This window comes from Thunnus albacares, chromosome 6 (assembly GCF_914725855.1).
Source record: "Thunnus albacares chromosome 6, fThuAlb1.1, whole genome shotgun sequence".
NCBI classification, from domain to species: Eukaryota; Metazoa; Chordata; class Actinopteri; order Scombriformes; family Scombridae; genus Thunnus; species Thunnus albacares.
The window spans coordinates 27,664,656-27,685,017 of NC_058111.1; the positions used below are offsets into that span (position 1 = coordinate 27,664,656).

The window sequence follows — 20,362 nt, forward strand, 5'->3', positions numbered from 1 at the left end:
TTCATGTACTACAATCTGAAATGGCTCTGCTAAAGTCTAATTATGATTATACCACATGCAAAGGACAAAATATTAGAACTATAGCAACATACTATATGTTGGGATTGTGATAAGTTATATTGTTGCCATGGCTATACGATTATTTGATCTTGTAGAACAACAGGAGGTTGGTCCTCAAAAGCAATTTTTGTCTGAAGGATGCAACCAAACAAGCAAAGTGAATACAGTATCTGGATGTAATTTATATGTGAATACTGGAGTTATTAGAGCTCGTGTTTACCAACAAATCTCCTCCTCAAGATTACATTTACAGCCGTGTGGTTGTTCCTTATAGCTTGAACACTGTGACTATGAAAGCATGTAAATACACACTGTCACAGCTAGCAACTCATTCAAGTGTGATAAGACATCCTAGCTATATCCTTGTATTTTTATTCAAGGACATATGCATCAACTAAATCTGTAATAGGTATGGAAAACAAAACCAGTTACATGAATATATGAAACTAACATTGGGAGCAACAACAGTAAACTGTAAAAACTCAGGTTTCTTATAATTGTGATATCAGACTACTGTTCATAGCCTAAGGCAATTTAGTGTGAAAAATTAAAAGTATGATATTTGATAATGTCAGTGTTAATCTCTGGCATGCTAAAAAACCCTTTTCTTTTCATTTTTTTTCTATTTTTCAAGGCCCCTGTATTGAATGTGTTGAATGTATGATGTTTGCATTTAAATGATATAAGCAGCTCCTCCAAGTGCCTGTTAGATTTCATATAGATATGAAGAATAGCTGTCAACCTCTTGCCTTCTCCCGCTGCACCGGCATGTGAATGATCCATTCCATCACTGGCAACAAATCACAGGTGACCTTTCTGACCATCTCATTTGACATGACACTTGTCAATCTTGTATTTGATAGGCTGACTCCCATACCACTGCTGGTTAACCTTTAAAGTCCATCTGCAAGACTAAACGGTGCACACTGTAGATGCAGCATCAAATAGGATCCCTCACAACCCGCTTAATGAGGCTGTGCTTTCAAAAATTAGCCCACAAGGGAGAAATGCTGATTAGTGTAGCAAGAGAGTATAAAAGCCAATTCTCACATAGGAAATGATGATGAAACGACCTGCGCCCCAAGCTCTGATTCACACCAAAATTATTTAAGACACATCTTCAGTTCAAAGTGTTACCTTTGAGATAAAAAAGACTGCGACTTAGAAAAGGTAGCAAAGCTCCAGCTTGTATTCATGTGGTTTTTTTCTGAACTTTGCTAAAGCTCCACTAGATCTGTGGGGAATCTATGTTGTTGAGATGTAGTGCAGGTCGTGCTAGTTCTACTTTCTGGTATATTATCAGAAGCCTTCCCAAGAAACATAAATACTGTGCTGGGCCAACAAATTCAAATAAGCCTATTTCATTTCAGACAGAATTTATGATGCTGCATTTCATTTCCAGCCTAAGTAGAGGCAGCCAGGTCTGGAGTATTTTAGCACTTATAAGAGTATCTTTTCCCTCTTGCCTCTGCTCTCTTTCGCTGGCAGTGCATCATCAACTGATTCGCCTTTTTCTACCCGTAATGCGCCAGAGCAGAGCACAGTGATGGATCGCATAAGAGGTGAACGTGGAGAGTGGAGAAATGAGGTAGTTGTTCCACAGCGTGTCACACTTAGAGACGAGGCCTACTGTATGTGACATCACGTAATAATAAGGGCAGGTTGTTTGCGGTGAGAGGAATGCTGCGCAAAGACATCGGTGGGTGGGAAAGGTCGACACACTGCAGCCAGTAATTGTGGAGTTATTAGTGTAATTTGCAGCAATAAGAGGCATGTGGCTTACAGTAGCTATAATAGCACTATGCACCCTATGCTGACACTATACTTACAGCCACACAAATCCACACAGATTCATACTATACTTGTAGGCATAAACACGTACAGGGATATCTTGATGCAATGCAATACAAGCTGTTGAAATAACACTTCTCACGTGCGCTTAACTTCACAAAGGTACAGTAGTATATTAAGTTAGTATTACTGTTATTTTGTCCCCCTACATACACTAGCTGACAGTTGTGCTGTACAGTGTGTCTCCAGCTGTACGGGGGAGTAATAAGAGGCAGGGGAGAGTGAGAAACAAATGCAAAACGGGACAGGTGAAGACAGATGGTGATGGAGAGAATGAGAAATGACAGGTGCAAGAATAAATTAGGAGTACACAGGGAGAAGTGCAAAGATTTGAAGATAAGAGAAAGTATAAAACAGCAGAAAGAGAGGGAAGTGAGAGCAAGAGTGACAAAAAAGGGAGAGAGGAAACACGGTACATCTCCTGAGATTTAATAGCAGCATCCAGCCCTTGCCATAGATCCTCCTGCCTACGTCTCAATGAGGCACCATCTGTCATGGGCTCGTTACATCCAACCACTTCTCCCTCAAACTCCTGCTTAAAAACACCACACCGTGAAGGGAAGGAGAGGGAACTGAATGAGGATGAATGGGTCAGAGTGAAGCTAGACTGACAGGAGAAGTGTCAGGCTTCCTGCGCTGCCAGCATGTACAGTATGAACTCAGCTCTGCAGTGAAATGTTTGTTTCCAATTGTGCATGTTTTGCCTTTGCCTTCCTCTACCGGCGTCCGACAGTTGCGGTGCAGATGCAAAATCTCGCACTTAACAGTAGATCGAAACACAGCAACTGTTTGGAGCGGCTTCAGAAATGTCGAAAAACACGACACACGCGGAATTTAACGGCCCTGGCACTCGTAAAGCCTTAGAGGTGAAATCACACCTGTGCCGAGCAAATTTGAATCAACCAGACCTGAAAATTTCTAAGTTGTTTGTAACCAATTTTGATTAATAATTTCCCCCCGCTAGGTCTGCTGGCCAAGTCTCAAAACAATCATTCCTGCCGTGATTAATGGCTTGCTGTAAGCACTGATGCATGCCAACCAAGGTGGGGGGGCTTCATGATGGGGGAATTATATGAGAATTTGTGGCTCTCTGTGGTTCTGAAGCAGAATACAAAAATCAACAAAGGTTACTCCAACTCTATTATGATGACATTGCATCATTGGGGATTTCCCTGCATGGTTTCGCTGTAGGGAGGGAATACTGAGGGCACAAGCTGAAGGGATTGTAGTGACTGACAGCAGGTCTTGAAGAATTTAAAGGGGTTAAAACAGCTTCAGGGCTTGTTATGTTCTTCATCTTTGTATGTGGATCTTAGGGATAGATAGAAAGAGACAGACAGAAAGAGACTGGTCAGTGTTTCTCACCTCTCTGTGACATCTGCGGGGCCCACAGGTGCGGCTCCTCCTGTTGACAACAGCTTTGTTTAAAATCACTATTAATGAAAAGAGACAATTTAACACCCTCCAAGCATTACCGTCATCATTCCTCTGTTTAAATGCTTCATTAAGCCTGCAAAGGAAATTTCACAAACAAGCGTCTAACACTTTGCACCTTCTTTTGATATCACAATTATTAATGTAACCTGTTTACCACCCTTGTCAACACTGATTTACAAAGGCATAATGAAGATTTTACCCACTGACTGTTGATTAACACAACATAAAAGGGGGACATACACAAGCGCACACACATGAACAGATACAATACATTCACCTTGAAAGTGTCATGATTGTGTTAACATGTTTGTGTGATGCTTAACATAGTGATATATAACCATCTTGTTGCTGGCGGATGTAAAAAAAGGGGGAAAGAAAGGGAATTATTTAGCAAGACAGCATTGCAGCAGGTATTTCAATAAATGCTTTGTTCTGCTAAGCCTGGTCCTAGGGGACAAACTTAGACCTTACCGGAAATACATTTAACCTGCTATGCAGAGAATATCTAGGGCAAGAAAGTGCTTTGAGGGCTATAAAGGAATGACCTGACTTTGATTTGGTATGCAGCTTTAGCTTTGTTCTCAGTGTCGCTTTCTTTCATGGCGCTTCGTTTCTTTTTCTGTTTGTTGGTCTGATTGGCAATCTCTCCGTCTCTCTCCCTCACTCTGTTGTGCCCCCCGCCACATGCTTATAGATAACAAAGACACCGAACTTCGTGGCTCAGCTTGGCGGCTCTTGCCCACCAGGCTGGAATGAGGTCGATCGGACAGCCGGTGTGCCAATCCTGCCCTTAATCTTTATTGATTGCTGAAACAAGTTGTTTGACACTTCCGGAGAAAAGATTTCAAATTCTCTCCGTATGGCAGGTATATCAGGGTATCTACAACACACACAGAAATCCCTTTACGTATGCACACAGATACACCTTCGGCCGCTGTGACACAGTTTGGCCAGTCAATGTGAGGATAAAAGGTAGGAAGGAGAGAGGAGGGGATCAAGATCAAGGTGGAGGGCAGAACAAGACAAACACACTAGAAAGAGGAAATAGAGAAAAAAAAAGTGTTTTGTTAAGGGGCGAGAGGTGTCAGAGAGGCAAAAAAAAAGAGTGAAAAGAGGAGATGAGATGAGGAGAACTGGGTATTGATGGCGATAGCGGGTGGTGTGGCTGTTCTGTCAGTCTTGGCACATCGTTCTTCTCATTACAGTTTCACTCCCTGGCTCCAGCCTGCTCTTTGGTCCTCCCCCACGGCTAGCCCTGGAGCAGGGATCCATCCAGCCCAGCCCTCCTGTCAACACAAGCCCAGCTCAGCAGCTCCAGCCCAGGCATCTGTCAGCCCACACAGTCCCTTGTCAGCCATAGCCTCTTGGCCAGTTCATATTGGCACAGCAAAGCAGGGTAGAAAAAGAGTATAATACAGCACAGCAGAGCATCCATCAACAAAGCTGAGGGTAAAACAGTACAGGACAGCAACCTAAGCATCCATCACAAGCAGACCCCGCCTAAACCTAGTCCAGGTCTTCTGAAGGGACTGATAAACAACAATGCCACTTTGTAAAATCCAGTTACAAAAAAAAGGTGCATTTAACAAGGCTTTTTGTTTACAAGCATCAGCAAATATTTGCTAGCATTTACAAGCTTTTTAGCAGAGACCATGTATTCCGCAGAGGATTATTGGCTCGGAGAGGATTCTGCAGAGGATTGTGAATATGGAGATGCTGTTGTGATTAAAAAGGGCTGATTTTTTGCCAAATATTCAAATACATAAAGTCACACTGGCTAAATAACACAGCTGAGTTACTGCATCATTGTGAGGGCTGCAGCCAGTTAATGGGATGGATTTTCATTACAAATCGTTCAAGCGTGGCTCGCCATTCCAATCAAATCGTGTTCCCTGCAAGCGACTTGTTGAACGCGTCTTAGATCAGGCCAGCAGCCGCAGACAGCCAAGCTCTTATTTCTCATTCTAGTCCAGCAGGGTCCCAGCACAGCCTGAGAAACCCAGCCCTGCCTAGACACACCTTGACAGCTACACCGCTAGAAAGAAGTGAGAGCTACAGGCCGACAACTGCTCTGACAAGTGATAGGAAGTTCTCTGCTTTCCAGTCAGTCGCTCATTAGTGAGAACAGGAAATAGCTACTACTGAGCATGCTCTACACTCTGCACCAGGGGTTGTCAGGACCCTCTGGAGGTTTGAGCACTTCGAAGGAAGACAGACAAAGAAGAGGGCAAGAGGTAGCCGAGAAAGTCGATCCTTAGCACAGATCACTGAATAGTCCCTTTGATTTCTATTCCATGCTGTCCACTTCTGTTCCGTTGTGTTGATGGAGAGATGAGAGGGGAGACGGAACCTACAGAGAGGAGCGAGGAGGGCCAGGATGAGAGGCAGATAGAGTGAGAAAACACAGCTAGGGGTAGAAAGAGAGGAGAGGAAGAGAAGTGGAAGAGCGGTGATGCTGACGTGTGAAGAGATGAGAGGGAAAGAGATGAGGCAAGTGAAGATGAGAACATTTGGAACCGTGGAATATGGCTTTGATTGAAGTCTCGGTGTGGTGGCATGTACAGTACAACACCATGTGTTGTGTATTTATTTATCTATTTATTTGACCCATATGGAGCAGCATATGGTGGCCACTAACTGAAAGGAGGTAATACAATTAGGGGCATTTGGATGATTAATAGTCCCAGTCACCTGTATTTATCCAAGAGCTGGCATGATGTTTTGGAGGAGCCACAGTTGAAACTGCTTGTCTCACTTAGACAGGGGGTTTAATTGGGTGCATCCTGCTACAGTACAGATGTTTCCTCTTTTATTTCACTGCGTCCTCCTTGCTGCATGACCTGGAAACTGAAACCATGCAATTTTGACAGCTGTCCCAGAACTGGGAATCATAGTAAGTTGCTTTGATATTACCTTCAAAGTACCTCTGACAGAGGATACAGGAGTTTTCTTTCAAGAGTTTATTTTATGTTATTTTACAGTGGCCTAGAAGTTCAAATCTCAACTATGTTTCACAAAACTAACAAATCACAGAATACAGCTACATTTCATAAACCAAAAAGAAGTGCTAGATAATGACGGTCATCATTTTGTCAATGCTTATTTTACAATTTTGAACATATTAGAGCCAGATTTCTCAGATAAAATGACAAAAATGGACATGGTGATGATCATAAGACATCAAAAATGTTTTAAATAAGCAGAGTAACCCACTGAACTCCTCATTTATGTTGTCCAAGATAAATGTTTAGGAGGCTCACTATGACACAAGTGTTGTATAAAAAAACAGGAAAGGCATAATATATAATTGATTTGTTTTATACAATGTTACATAATACTGCTGTTGTGTAGTAGTTCTGTAACAATGAATACACAAATGGATTTTTATACAGGAGAAACTATTAATTCTATTAAATTGCACAATCTTTAAACTGCCTGCTGTACAAATGTCATTCTCATGTGTTTATATAATATGCAAAACTGTTCTTGTTTACTTTATCGCTCCATATTTTTTTTGTAAAGTTTTATTGTATTATAATAGCTGCTTCTTTTACATACCCACTCTCTATACAAATTCCATCTCATCTCAAATCCAGTCGAGGAGTTTAAAGTCTCTACCATTTACATATTAATTGCATGATGAATCTTTGTTTACAATAGGCTGAGTATTATTTCTGTAGCCTCTGAACTGTGTTTCTAGCGATTACAAATCATCAGTCGGGAGTGCTTTACATCTCCAAAAGAAAGCCTCAAATATGCTAAACAAAAGCCTTTGCCCCAGACGTTGCAGAGAGTGACAAGATCATCTAAGGCTGTCACTTTGTTCCCTGTAAATAATAGATAGTAATGTATAAGACAGTATGTGGTATTAGTCAGTGTCTGGCAATAATTGTATCCAATGAATTTTGTGCAATTAACTCAAATAATAGGGAGATTTTTTTTTTTATAGAGTAGTGCTGTACCTCAAATTAAAAACTCAAAGATGCAGTTAGAGTCTTCTACATTAATGAGAAAGCTTGGGCTGGGCCCTGAGGGGTATTGTCATCAGAAACACCTTTATGAATCAAGGAATACATTCAGTATCTTTGAGATCAGTAACAGTAAGAGACACGGTCAATATCACAAGCTAATATGACAAATCTGTCATATTCTGTCTGGCGGGCTAACACCTGTGTAGACTTACTTACAGATGGATTCAGTAACAGCATGCTGTTTAATATAAAGTTTTTTAGAGAGACACAAATGTCTTCTTTTTACAAATGAGGAAAACCAGTGTCATTGATTCTGTTCACGTCTCCTCCTACTGTCTCCCACTTTACTGCTGTTGGTTTTTCACCTCCCACCGGTTACTTCACAGTAGGAAACGAGTGGTAATAAGGGAGGAAAGGAAGCAAACTGCAGGAAAAAACAAACAAGATGCAACCATTCAGTCAGCCAGGTCAGTTTATTGCTTCAGTGCAAACACCTGAAGGATGTTCAACTTGTCATTGTGAAGTGTCTATACTTCACTAATATAGAGCATTATTGTAAAAAAAAAATACAAAAAATAAACAGAAGGCTGCTCTTCTCCCTTTTCCCTTTTCACTAGGCCCTGTTCCCCAACATTAGAATTGTTCTGTGTGTTAAATCATCTTATTTTCAGTCAAATGTTTGTTAATATGTCTGTTAGTTTTTTTAGATAATTGAATTGAATATGTGTGGGTTATATTTGTTCACAGGTTTATGATCTGGTAGAAGGATCAGCCCACTCTGTCTGCTCTTTTAGTAGCTCTGTCTGTGATGCTGCAGGTAGATCAGCTGCTCAGTCAGGGAGAGAGGAAACAGGTTTGCATCATTAAGTCCCCTTAGCAGCAAGGGACTAGGCCTTGTTAGGATGTGGGAAGATAGGTAAAACTGCTCAGCAGTAAATGACATTTGGTTGCACTTTGTGCATTTATGAACTGTTTGTGTGTTTATAGTAGATTCTGATTGTCAGCAGTGACAGAAAAAATCCAGTGTTTATAATTGTGTGGTGTTCTGTGTGCTTTGAAAGCTTAGTATGTGTGTAGCTCACCCCCATACTTACCTGAGCAGGTGGTAGGTTCCAGTTAGGTGAGGCTGAGAAGGTGAAATGCCATTCAGTGGTCAGTAGGGAAGAGAGAAGGTGGCAGTTTGCTGTGAGGCTGCACATTTTATTTGTTTGGTCTTTGCTTCATCTTAAATTATTTTTGTTGAATTTCCCAGGTTTCATTTTTGCCTCTGTGTCATTAATATTTTAGTTAATAATTATTACCTTTTTTTGCACATAGTCTGGCCTGCTTTTTTAACATCCCTTTAAAAGTTTCTAAATGCTAAATACCATCTTCTGCCCTTTCCATGAGGTGGCGGCGCTACAATTATCATTTAGAAAAGGAGGGATTGTTGAACTGTCAATCACAGCGTTAGAACCTTTATACACACAGGAAGCAGCTTCCTTTTTAAAAATTTAATTTAAAAACAAACCCGTCATACATAATCATGAGGAATCTGTCAATAGTGTTACATTCTGTATTCGTATTGATTTGACTTCTAATAAAGCAAATATGCATCTTTGTGGTTCTTTTTTAGTGAAAAAACAAAACCAGCTTTGTCAAACTAATATTTGATCAAAAGGAAATGCCATGCTGAGGTCTAATTAAGTATGAATGTATAATGAAAATGCACAGTACATAATTGCATACTGGATGAACAGGTGTTGAACAAAGACAGACACATCAGAACTTAGTAACTGATTGCATCAACCTTCTTTTTTTTTTCTCCCACACTGTAGAACAATGTCGCGTACAGTTGTATACAGTGTATCTTCTGCATCCAGTTGTTCCAACGCTTAATTGAAACAACAGCACAATATATCACAGTAGTGTTTGGTAAAGCAACTACATGTTTTGTCCACATTGATAGACATTTCCATGGAATGAATAAAGATGTTTTTTGTTCTTTGAAAGATCTTTGAAAAGGCTGAAATCTTATCTAGAATATAAAATAAAGTTCTGAGGGTTTGAACATGTAACTTGCATGAATTGCATACGGCAGGGGACCATCATTCATTGATGATCTGCAGCGGTTAAAGCTAAATATTAGTCATAAAAAGATCTATATTATATAGACAGAAACTGTGTGAGTCAGACTCCCGGTGTTTCCTCTGGAATCACAGAATGCCTCTGTAGATTTGGGGGAAAGTTCGCTCGCACTGTCAGTTTTTCTCTCAGTTATTATAAGAATAATGTGTTTGAGCTTAGGATGCCTTTGAATCGAGTCTTTCTATTATTTAGAGCCCCGAAGATATTTGAAACTAAACAGGATAAACATGTACACCTCAGACTGAGGGAATTAGAAGGTAGATGTCAAAGCGAGTCAATAAGTACAGTGAGTTATCTGGATTCCACACAAAGGGAAGGAACATCAACAGGGATTCAAGCTGAGAGTACAAGCCCTCAACAAATCTGACATCCAGCTCCCACTGGGTAACAGGCTGGGGTGACTGCACCACCACTTTTGTTCATCACCCGGGGTCACCTGCCAAAGACAGCCTCACTCCACTGCCTTGCTAATCTACTCTCGTGTATCCCAACAGTGTGCGCAGCCAAGGCTCGCGGAGTTGCTGGTATTTGCATGTGAGGCGCATCCACTGTCGGCTTGTATTACGGCTGATATCCATTCTCATTGATTCCGACGTCTTCTCACATTTACATTTATTCATTAGTCAGACGTTTGGCTCCTTTCCCTCCTGTGCGAGATGTCTTAGCTCGCGCTTACTTGGCATAATGCTCTGACAGTGTGCAACAAGAAGTAAACAAGAGGATACTGGTGTCCTTTCTCATCCACAGGAATACGCTCACTGTTAAAGGAGATGTATTTATCATAGAGAGGAAGAAGGAGACTGAGAACTTGAGATGGGATGGTAAAGGGTGACGATGAGAGAGGAGGAGTAAGAGGAAGAGAGTGTGAAAGGGATGAATAAGGGTGGGAAAGAGAAAGAGATGCTCCTCAACTTTGGGTTTTCTTTTGCTATCCCAGGAGTGGAATGCTGAGTTTTCTGATGAGGTTAACTAAATCTGGATTACCCTTCTGCTGAATTGCATTGCAATAGTGATATACCCATGTTGGCCCATTATTTTAAGACATGATTGTTTGTTTAAAGCCTCACACCTCTGGGTTTCATATAGCCCGCCTACTCTGTGGGATTGCATAATTGCTGTTATTTGTTTGTTTCCTAACTACAAAATTCCACATTACCTTCCTCCTAAATGAAAGAAGTTAGTTGCCCCTTCTCTTCATGCCTTTTTCACTCTGCATCCCCTAATGAGAAACCAAAACTTCTATTTCTATTTCTTTCTCCTCACATCACTTGTTCTTGATGTGCCCGCAGGTGTTACGTTGATGACAAAGCATCCAAGGTGGCCTGGCTCAATCGATCCAACATCATCTTTGCCGGCGAGGACAAGTGGTCTCTGGACCCCAGAGTAGACCTGGTCACTAAAGGACAGCTGGAGTACAGCCTGCGCATACAAAAGGTAATACTGACCTAAAAACTGAGCCAGTCTAGACAACAATCCTTACAAATCTGGTTTATCACGAGCTGGATTTGGGTGACAGTTGCATTAAGAGATGGGAGAGAACATAATGTTTTACTTTCAAGGACCTCCTTCAGAACTCATAAAACATGACCTTAATAAACTGCACTCTTTGTCTTAAATCTGGAGCCATGTTGTTTAAATATTTATTTATTTATGCAGCAGATTCAGTCAGAAGAGACTTTTCTTTCTACTTTATTCTGAAGTTTTGATTTAACACTTCCTGTGTGCTTTCCCAGGCATGAAAATATGAGAAGACACTTAGAACACTTAAAAAATATCTGCTGGCTACCAGCTCAAATGAAATAAATCAAACATTCCAAACAAAATTTATGCAAGGCCTAGCATAAATGCAAGACAAAACACAGTGTGTGGTGTAGGGTGTAGTATACACTCAGTTGCAATTTGGATGTAGAAAACAAGACGAACAAAACAAAACAAGGAATACAGGACAAAATATGAGGTTAAATGCAACTGCAATCACAATCAAGAGATGAGAGATTGTGTGGGTGTATGCAAGTTTGGTTTAGTTAAAAATTAGCTGTTCTGTTGATTTAGTGTTTATGCATGTGTGTCTCCTAGAAATTATGTTTAAATACTACTAATTTGTTTTCCCAATTACCTATTGTATTGCTGCCTGGATTGTGTTCATTAGCAATGTTTGTTTTTTTTTTTACTGTAGGAAGCACCACATTTACAGTATGTATGAGGCAACAAAAACACTTTGGTTAAGGTTAGAAAAAAATGTAAAGTCATCCTGTCTCATGCCTCAAGTCACGGGTGAACAATCTCTATGAGCGCCTAAATATAACCGTAAATATGTCGCTTTAGTTGTTATGAGTGGAGTTTGCATTTCAAGAGCAGATATTGTAAGAAAACACATGAAGTACATCGTCATACAGCATTTTGGAAAAAAATGCCTTGATAGTAAGAATATAAATTTACATTCAAAATAATAAAATAACAATTACTCTGCTTTATTGTGTGTAGGTGGATGTGTATGATGAGGGGTCGTACACCTGCTCCATACAGACTAAGCAGCAACCCAAGCCCTCACTGGTCTACCTCATTGTACAAGGTAAGCTGTACCTACAGTATTTAAATACCAGCAGCAAAATATACATGTAATATGCCACTTATCCATGCCAGCTGGAAAGATATATACTTGAAAAGTGGGTCAATAAAACATATTATGTACTGAACAGACGCTTGCACTCATCAACTATAAATTTCCTTTATTATATTTTTACACATTTTAAATCATATTACAAATGTCTCAAGAGTCAGAGAGTCAGTGTCACCTCTCTATATTATTAAATATGGAAATGTGTCCTTCTAAGGTGTCTGCAAGGAAAATATATGAATATTTATTATCAGGGGGGAAAAAGCTATATGTCATGAATTTCCCCCTACAGCAACAGAATTTCTTGTTCAAGTTCAAATGAATCTTAAGTGCATTTGAAAAGCCTTCAGCACCAGTTTTCCATTTCAAAGAATAGGAAGTTGTTTCTCCTGAATGGAGGCAGCATGAATGTTGAGAGCCAGAGATAATCGTGAAGACAGTGAAAGAGAAATGATGCTGCAGGATTTGATCCAAGGCCTGGAAGGTGGAAATTTAGATTTTTTGCAAAAGCTTTCTTTTTGGCAAAATGTCTACCAATATTTATCTTTGGAGTTTTAAGGTTGTAGCTCTTGAGATGAAAGTGAAAGCTGTTCTAAAACATCATCAATTTGCTGTACCAGAGAGGGCTGACATAGAAGCACAGCCATGTTCTGTATTCACATTTCTTTTTTGTAATTCTGCAGGGAAGTGACATGTGCTGATAGTCAGTGGTGGCAAATAACTAAGTACATTTACTCAAGTACTGTACTTAAGTACAAATTTGAAGTACTTGTGCTTTACTTGAGTATTTCCCTTTGATGCTACTTTATACTTCCACTCCACTACATTTCAGAGGGAAATATTGTACTTTCTACTCCACTACATTTATTTGACAGCTTTAGTTCCTTTTTAATGAAGATTTGACACAATGGATAATATAACAAGCTTTTAAAATACACATTGTTAAAGATGAAACCAGTGGTTTCCAACCTTTTTGGCTTTTGACGTCTTACAAAAAGCAGTGTGTAGTCGGCGTCACATTTCAGATGTCTATGAGTTGTTAACAGCTCCACCAAATACTGATTTTCCCTCTAAACTTCTCACATGCTTTCATTTCAATAAATGTTCAAATGATCCAATATTTCAAAATCAAAGATTAGAGAAAAAGTCCATAAACTAAAACAGATTTTGGTACCAGAACTTTGTTTTTTCTTCTTTTCTTTCACATTGATACTTCAGTATTAATAATCCAAATATGTCAGTCAGAAGGACGAAATGAGTACTTTTACTTTACTATTTTAGTACTTTTACTTAAGTAGTATTTTTCATGCAGGACTTTTACTTGTAATGGAGTATTTTACATTGCTGTATTGGTACTTTTACTTAAATGAAGGATCTGAATACTTCTTCCACCACAGACCTAAACTAAGCTAATCTGCTAATATACCGGCCAAACTTGGAACACATCCTCATTTGAACCTACAGTAGATTAAGTTGTGATTACTTTGCTTGCAATTAGAAACATATCATCATTTATATCTTATTAGTAGATTATTACTATTGTTGCTTGTGTGTCCCAGCAGAAAATTGGAAATGTACCTCACCTTTTTATTGTGCCATATATTTGTAATGGTTTGCTGATAAACCAGAAAAAATAAAATGAGAGGCTCCTTTAGATTTTAGATAAATAAAAAAAATTACAACACACATTACATAAGTAAAATGTATTTTTGAAAAGATGACATCACTAAAGAAGATATGATAAAACCTTTCGAATGTAACTTTGCTGAGAATCTCAGTGTATTTCTGCTCACAATGTAGGCCTACTGGACTGAGTCTGCTGCAAGAAAAAATTTAAAGTCACTTTACTGTACTGTTGTGTTTGTGTGGAATCCTGCAAACTGACCCTGACCAAAGCTCTTATAAAAGTTTTCCTTACAAGGTTTGCTGAAAATTTCAAATGAAATCTGTTGAAAGTGACCCAGACTGTGACCATATGAAATATGAAGTCACTTTACTGTACAGTTGTGGAGACAATCAAACAGAAAGTCACCTCAAAGGTCAAAAACTAAGAGATAATTCCTTTATATGTGAACTCATATAAAAATGTTTTCCTACGAGGTTTGCTGAAGATTTCAATGGGATCTTAATAAAACTGGCCTTAATTAAAGCTATATAAAATTTGAAGTTATTTTACTGCATAGTTTTTGAAAAATTTAAAGGGAATTTTCCGTCAAAATATCTATTACAAGATACTGTATATATTTTATTTAATTCATATTTCTTATAAAAACGTTTCCTCACAAGGCAGCAAAAAAATTAATTGGAATAGTAACCTCGACTAAGACCACATCAAATTTCAGGTAATTTTACAGTTTTGGAGAAAATTAGAGGGGAAGTCACCTTGAATGTTAAAACATCTGTTGTAAGAGAATATTTCTTCACATTTGCAGCCTTGAACCACTTGCAGACAGATTTGCAGCTGGATGACCTGATCCCGATTAGGGCATTTAAAACTGTTAAAACTGCTTCTTAGCTGCATGATTTTGGTAGAAACCGGAGTACCCAGAGAAAACCCAATGCAACACACTGGCCTGCTAACCCGGCGCTTCACTGCTGCCCTCCTGACAAGGTTGGAGCCCCATAGCCAGTTAGAGACCCCATGAAAGGTCACATTGATTGAGACCGGGGCACTGAGTGAATTGTGGGACCTGACCTCAGTGGGTAGGCCCATTTAACGGTCGTCTTCTGTGCTCAGCTTCTCACTTTGTGATGTCTGACAATGTCCTCGGTTATGAGTGTAGCATTGCCCCTGGCAGTCAGCACAGTGAATGCTTCGCAGATCGCACGGGAAATAAATGCGAAAAAGAGCAAGCACGCGAGGAAGATCCGTATCAGCAGTATCCATCTGAACCGAAATGTCAGCTTAATGCCCTTAGCAACATGTTGTAGCATAGAAATAATAACTGCAGTCCCGGCTCTTGTCATAGAGCATGCAGCTGTTCGTGCCTTGGGAGAGGCAGTGATAGTCCCTCTCCGTGCAATGGAATATGCAGCCAGAGCAGCAGCTACAATTCCTACTTGAGAGAGAATTAGCGTAAACTTCTGCCTCCATCAAAAAACTACAACCAGACATTCTTGATCGGATAGCTTGATCTTGACTGGTTCCTCCTAAAACATATGTATTCTCTATAATGTTTCTATTAAACCATGTTCCCAGCTGTTTAAGATGCACAAGGCGAGGCCGGTCACGTCTTTTTGGGGAATGGTGTCTTCGAGGCCTCAGAGGGAGTCTGAACATCATGACATTCTTCTATGTTGCCTCAATCATAATTGGTGGGACAATGGCGGCACCGGGAAGAGTCTGCGATGTGGATGGCCAGTGACAGTGTCTCAAACTAGCCTCAGTCTGTTGTGCTGGCAAAGGCGCTTCCAACTCATATTTATGTCTGGCGGGTTTAGGGGTGTTGAAACGAGAGGGTGCCGGGGGATGAGGGTCCACAAATCCCTTACTGTCTTAGTGTCTAAAGTACCCACAAAGTAAGCGGGATGAAAGAAGGGTATGTCTGTCAGAGGGAGTTTGTTCAAGTTAAGAATAAGCAACACAATCTAATCTCTCAAAGGGATTGTATAGATTGTGCCGAACGACTGGTTTCCATCCTCAGTGATGAGTGCAGAGTAAATGTTCTATACAAAGATCCTAAGCAAATGGAATTTATGTTTTCTTTTTATTCGTTTGGTTTTTTTAAGATCCCCCTCAGACATATTTTAAGATGTATATAAAATACTTTACTTTGAATGATAATTTGACTCTGATATGGTTTTCCACAAAAAAGTCATCTTGTTAAAATACTTAAAATTACATCTACTCTTTCTCCCTCATTAAAAATTCCAGAGTCTATAAATATGCAAATATATTTCATTTCCAGAAGTTTAACTGTTGGATACAACATGTCTCCTACTTCACTGTAAAGTCCATGCTTAGTGTATGTGCACTGGAGGCTTCAAGTTTCCATATCACACTTGTGTAAGTTGCATTGTGGACCTGGATTGGCTTCCACACTATACAGTATAATGCATGTGGGTTTGTGTCTTTCAGAAGCATTGAAACTTGTTCAGGTGATTTTCTTCACATAGCAACCAGCAGTGGAAAGTAACTAAGTACATTTACTCAAGTACTGTACTTAAGTAAAATTTTGAAGTACTTACTTGAGTATTTCCATTTGATGCTACTTTACACTTCCACTCCACTACATTTCAGAGGGAAATATCGTACTTTCTACTCCACTACATTTATCTGACAGCTTTAGTTACTATTCAGATGAAGATTTGACACAATGGATAATATAACAAGCTTTTAAAATACAACACATTGCTAAAGATGAAATCAGTGGTTTCCAATCTTTTTGGCTTTTGACGTCTTACAAAAAGCAGTGTGTAGTCGGGGTCACATTTCAGATGTCTATGAGTTGTTAACAGCTCCATGACTTCATTTAAATAAATGCTCAAATGATCCAACATTTCACAGTACTTAAGAAAAAAACAGTTTAACATAATTATGCAGACGACACACAGACTTACATACAACAACACATACAACATACATATCACCAAGTGACTGTGGTGCATCCAACAAATCAGTGATCGGATGTGCCAAAATGTCCTCTCGTTAAAGCAGCTATGATCTTTTTTTTCTTTTTTCTTTTTAACATTGGATCAATGTGTAAGTGAAAGGAGTTATTCTTCTATTCTGCAGGTAAAAAGTCTCATTGAGATTAAAATCTCTTTTTCAAGAGAGACATGGCTGTTATCATCTAACTCTGCTGTTCCCCCCAGCTCTGCAAAGATTTATAGCGTCTTTCACATCAAGGTTTTGGTTTTCTGGCCCATGACTTTACTGTTTTAGTCCACTCTCACTGCTCTCATAGTGTTGTTTTTGGCTGCAGAAGGCAGTTTTATTCAGCGAAAATTTTCTAAAAGCCCACTGTACACTACCTGCCTAGCACCAAACAGCAGACTCACAAAGTTACTGACTAGCTGGTGAACATGGTTGAGCATTTGACAAGTATAGAGCCAGATATTTCCCTCAGGAGTTGGTGGAGGCAGATTTAAGCAAAGATGAAACAGAAATAATTGGTTTTGGTACCAAAGAAGGACCATTAATTGTTCACCTTGGCCCCTATATTTTAACATCCACACTAAGACAATTACAAAACCAGCCCACTATCACCTTAGAAAACATTGCTTATGTAAGGGCATACTGTATGACTTGAAAGGACTTATGTATTTAAAAGACTTTGAAAAACTTTCTTTTACATGCTTTTATCTTCAGCAGACTTGACTACTGTAATGGTGTCTTTACAGGTCTCTCCAAAAAGTTGATCAAACAGCTGCAGTTGATTCAGAACTCCGCTGCTTGAGTCCTCACTAAAACTAAGAAAGTAAAACACATCACTCCAGTCCTCAGATCTTTTCATTAGCTTCCCATGTGTCAAAATATTGATTTTAAAGTACTACTATTGATTTATTAAGTACTGAAAGGTTTAGGGCCAGTCTCTGATCTGCTGCTATGTTATCTCTCAAGTTATCTGGGGGACAGGTGTGCTTACTGTTCCCCTAGTCGAAACTTAACATGCAGAAGCAGCTTTCAGTTTTCATACACCACATATTTAGATCAAACTACGAGCTGCTTAATAAATTTGGAGATTCATATCTCTCACTGCATTATATATGTTTTCCCTTCTTTTTCTTCAGTTTTATTACATTTTAGGTTTCTTTTGCTTTGCCTTTCTATATTCTATGTAGAGCACTTTAAATTAACTTGTTGAAAGGTGCCATACATACTGTATAAACTTGCTTTACCTTATTTGAGTACTACAATGTGAAAAAATTGAACATCTTAAATGTCTTCATCTTAACTGATCTTCTTACTTCTCTGTGTTATAGCAGCTGCTGGCTTATGGCTTTTTTTGTTTGTTTTACTGTCAGAGTACTTGGCCTTTTTAGTTCGTCTTTATACAACTGAAATTCTGGATTAATAGTAACCTCACTGGATCATGAAAGAATAAGAACAATAAAAACAGTGTGCTGTGCATCAAGGCCAACAAGAGAGAGCTCATTATCCATCAGAATGCCATTGCCAAGTCTCTGTAGTCTCAATTTCCAAAGCCACAGTTAGTTGACAGAAATTGCTCTTAACCTGTCAGAAACAGGCTGCCTGACAGACATGAATGCAATACCAGAGTGCTCAAAAATGGGTTCTCCTGTAGTTTATTTGTTTATATGTTTGTGGGGTTTGTGGCTTTGTATGCTTTGTTTTCAGCTATGAATCCTTCAACTGTCATCTGTCCGTTATCCCGAGACAACACGCTGAAGCCCAACACAGAGTGCTGTATATGTAAAGTGCAGTGGCAAATCTAATGTTCTAATGGCTTACATTTCACCACAGTTGATTGATAAATACTAGAGGCTTTAAGTGGAGGAGATGCACCATAGTGTAATTTCGCGGCAGACAATAGTCTACCAAAGATCTTCTCACAGTGCTATGAACTGAAGATATTATCCATTAATTCCGTTTTTAAAGGTCAATCTGTGAATTGATGCTCCTCTTCTGGGATGTATGGCAGCAAACTGTCTCTCCTTCCCAGTTTCCACTGTGTCCGATTATTCAGCGCTTGATCATTGGAATGTCATGCGTCGACTTCCAGAGTTTCTGTCGGCGGCCTCGTTTATCACAGCTAATGCGACAGTTATAGCCAAACATTGATTCTGTTGCTTTCTTTCCCTGCTATATTGTCCTCTGCTGTGGCTTTCAAAGTCCTATTCAATTTTCCTGCCATTGTTATGCTCATCATTTGTATTTCTGCACTCTGTGGGTGTAATCTTCTCCTTGAGGTTCAGTTCAGCATCTTTCATCTAAATTGTGGTGCAGTGCTGAAGGCAAAGGTTTCTTGCAATTACTGTGAACGTGTTACTGTGAACAAATACTATTTTTATTTACTTTTAAAGTGTGGTCAAATATTGAACACAAATGTGAGGAAACTACTGAATGTGGAATACTGATTAAATAACAAGAGTATATAAGCTTCATGAGCAATCCATCACTTATTTAACTTCAAATTCTTAATTCTGCTTTGGTCTAGGTTTATCCAATCATTTTCTACTCTGTATGTGGGTTTGGCCACATCTTGTGTAAGTCTGTTACTAAGAGAAGATACAAATATGGCTTTGTGTGAGGCTTCACTATACCATCACATGCAACAACCTAAACCAACCCCCGCAAAACCCAATCAACTCTGTGGGATAATAATTCACCCTGCCTTCATCTTTTAATGGGTATGAAAATGTTCCAAGCATCAAACATTGCCCCTGGTTACAGACCCAAGAGCGGGTTCACATAACCAAAGCTGACAATTTTCTGCTAGCAGGGACAGGGACGTAATTGGAAAACAAATGATCAGACAAAGTAAATTTGCGGTGGATGAAAAAGTAGCGGACTCGCAGGGCTCAGACGAGTGGTAGCAAGCACTAGGGTCACTGCACATGACAAGAATCCCAATATAATGGCAAGCTTTCCACCCCAATCCAATTTGATTTTTATGAAACACAGACATAGAAGTTTAGCCGATGGGCAAGCCCAGGCCAGTGTTGTGATGATTTGACTGAAGGTTTGACTTTGATGTTTGCCAAGTCTATTAGTCAGTCAAGAGATGTTTATGAGTGTGGGTCTGTAAGTGTGTATGTGGGTGTGTGTGTGTGTGTGGTCCTGGGCCAAATCACAAAGTTATAGTTCAGAGCATTGTTTGATTTATGGTCACAGTTGAAAATTGTGAAGAATGTACTTTTAATCAGTAAATCCATCCATTTCACCTTTTCTATAGCCTATGGGAAGGTAATAAAAAATAATATACACTTAACGCACTGAGGTTGAAGCATCACCACATTTAAATTATAACTACTCGTGCTGCTGTGATGGGATTTTTGTAGTTTGCATTAAGTTCAAGTTAAATATTCCACCACTTGATCAACTTACACTCTGTGGACGTTGCGTTTGACAGCAATCCCAGCGAGGGGGAACAGTCTGTGCTTTCATGCTGATATTCATGGTGTTAAATCCTGTCTGTAGCCCATATAAACTGCTTGGCTGCCATTAATGATACTGTTCCACTCCTAAAGGACACACGGCAAGAATACATTTCTCAGAATGTAAAAGAAAAATATTTGGCACATTAAAATGTTGAGTAGTTTATTCCTTCATCGTTTCACATAACTATTGTCATACTGAATGAGATAAAGCTTTCTGGAGGTCCATTTGCATAGA

General features: G+C 39.4%; 1 protein-coding gene across 1 annotated transcript in view; it reads left to right on the top strand.

Annotated features, from left to right (window-relative positions):
* The window catches only part of LOC122984613 (limbic system associated membrane protein), a 194,204-nt gene that overhangs the window by 112,871 nt on the left and 60,971 nt on the right, over window positions 1-20,362 (top strand). Inside the window, exons 2-3 of the mRNA XM_044355183.1 lie at window positions 10,736-10,880; window positions 11,931-12,018. Of these exons, the coding sequence (XP_044211118.1) occupies window positions 10,736-10,880; window positions 11,931-12,018 (233 nt within the window). The remainder of the gene's footprint in view (window positions 1-10,735; window positions 10,881-11,930; window positions 12,019-20,362) is intronic.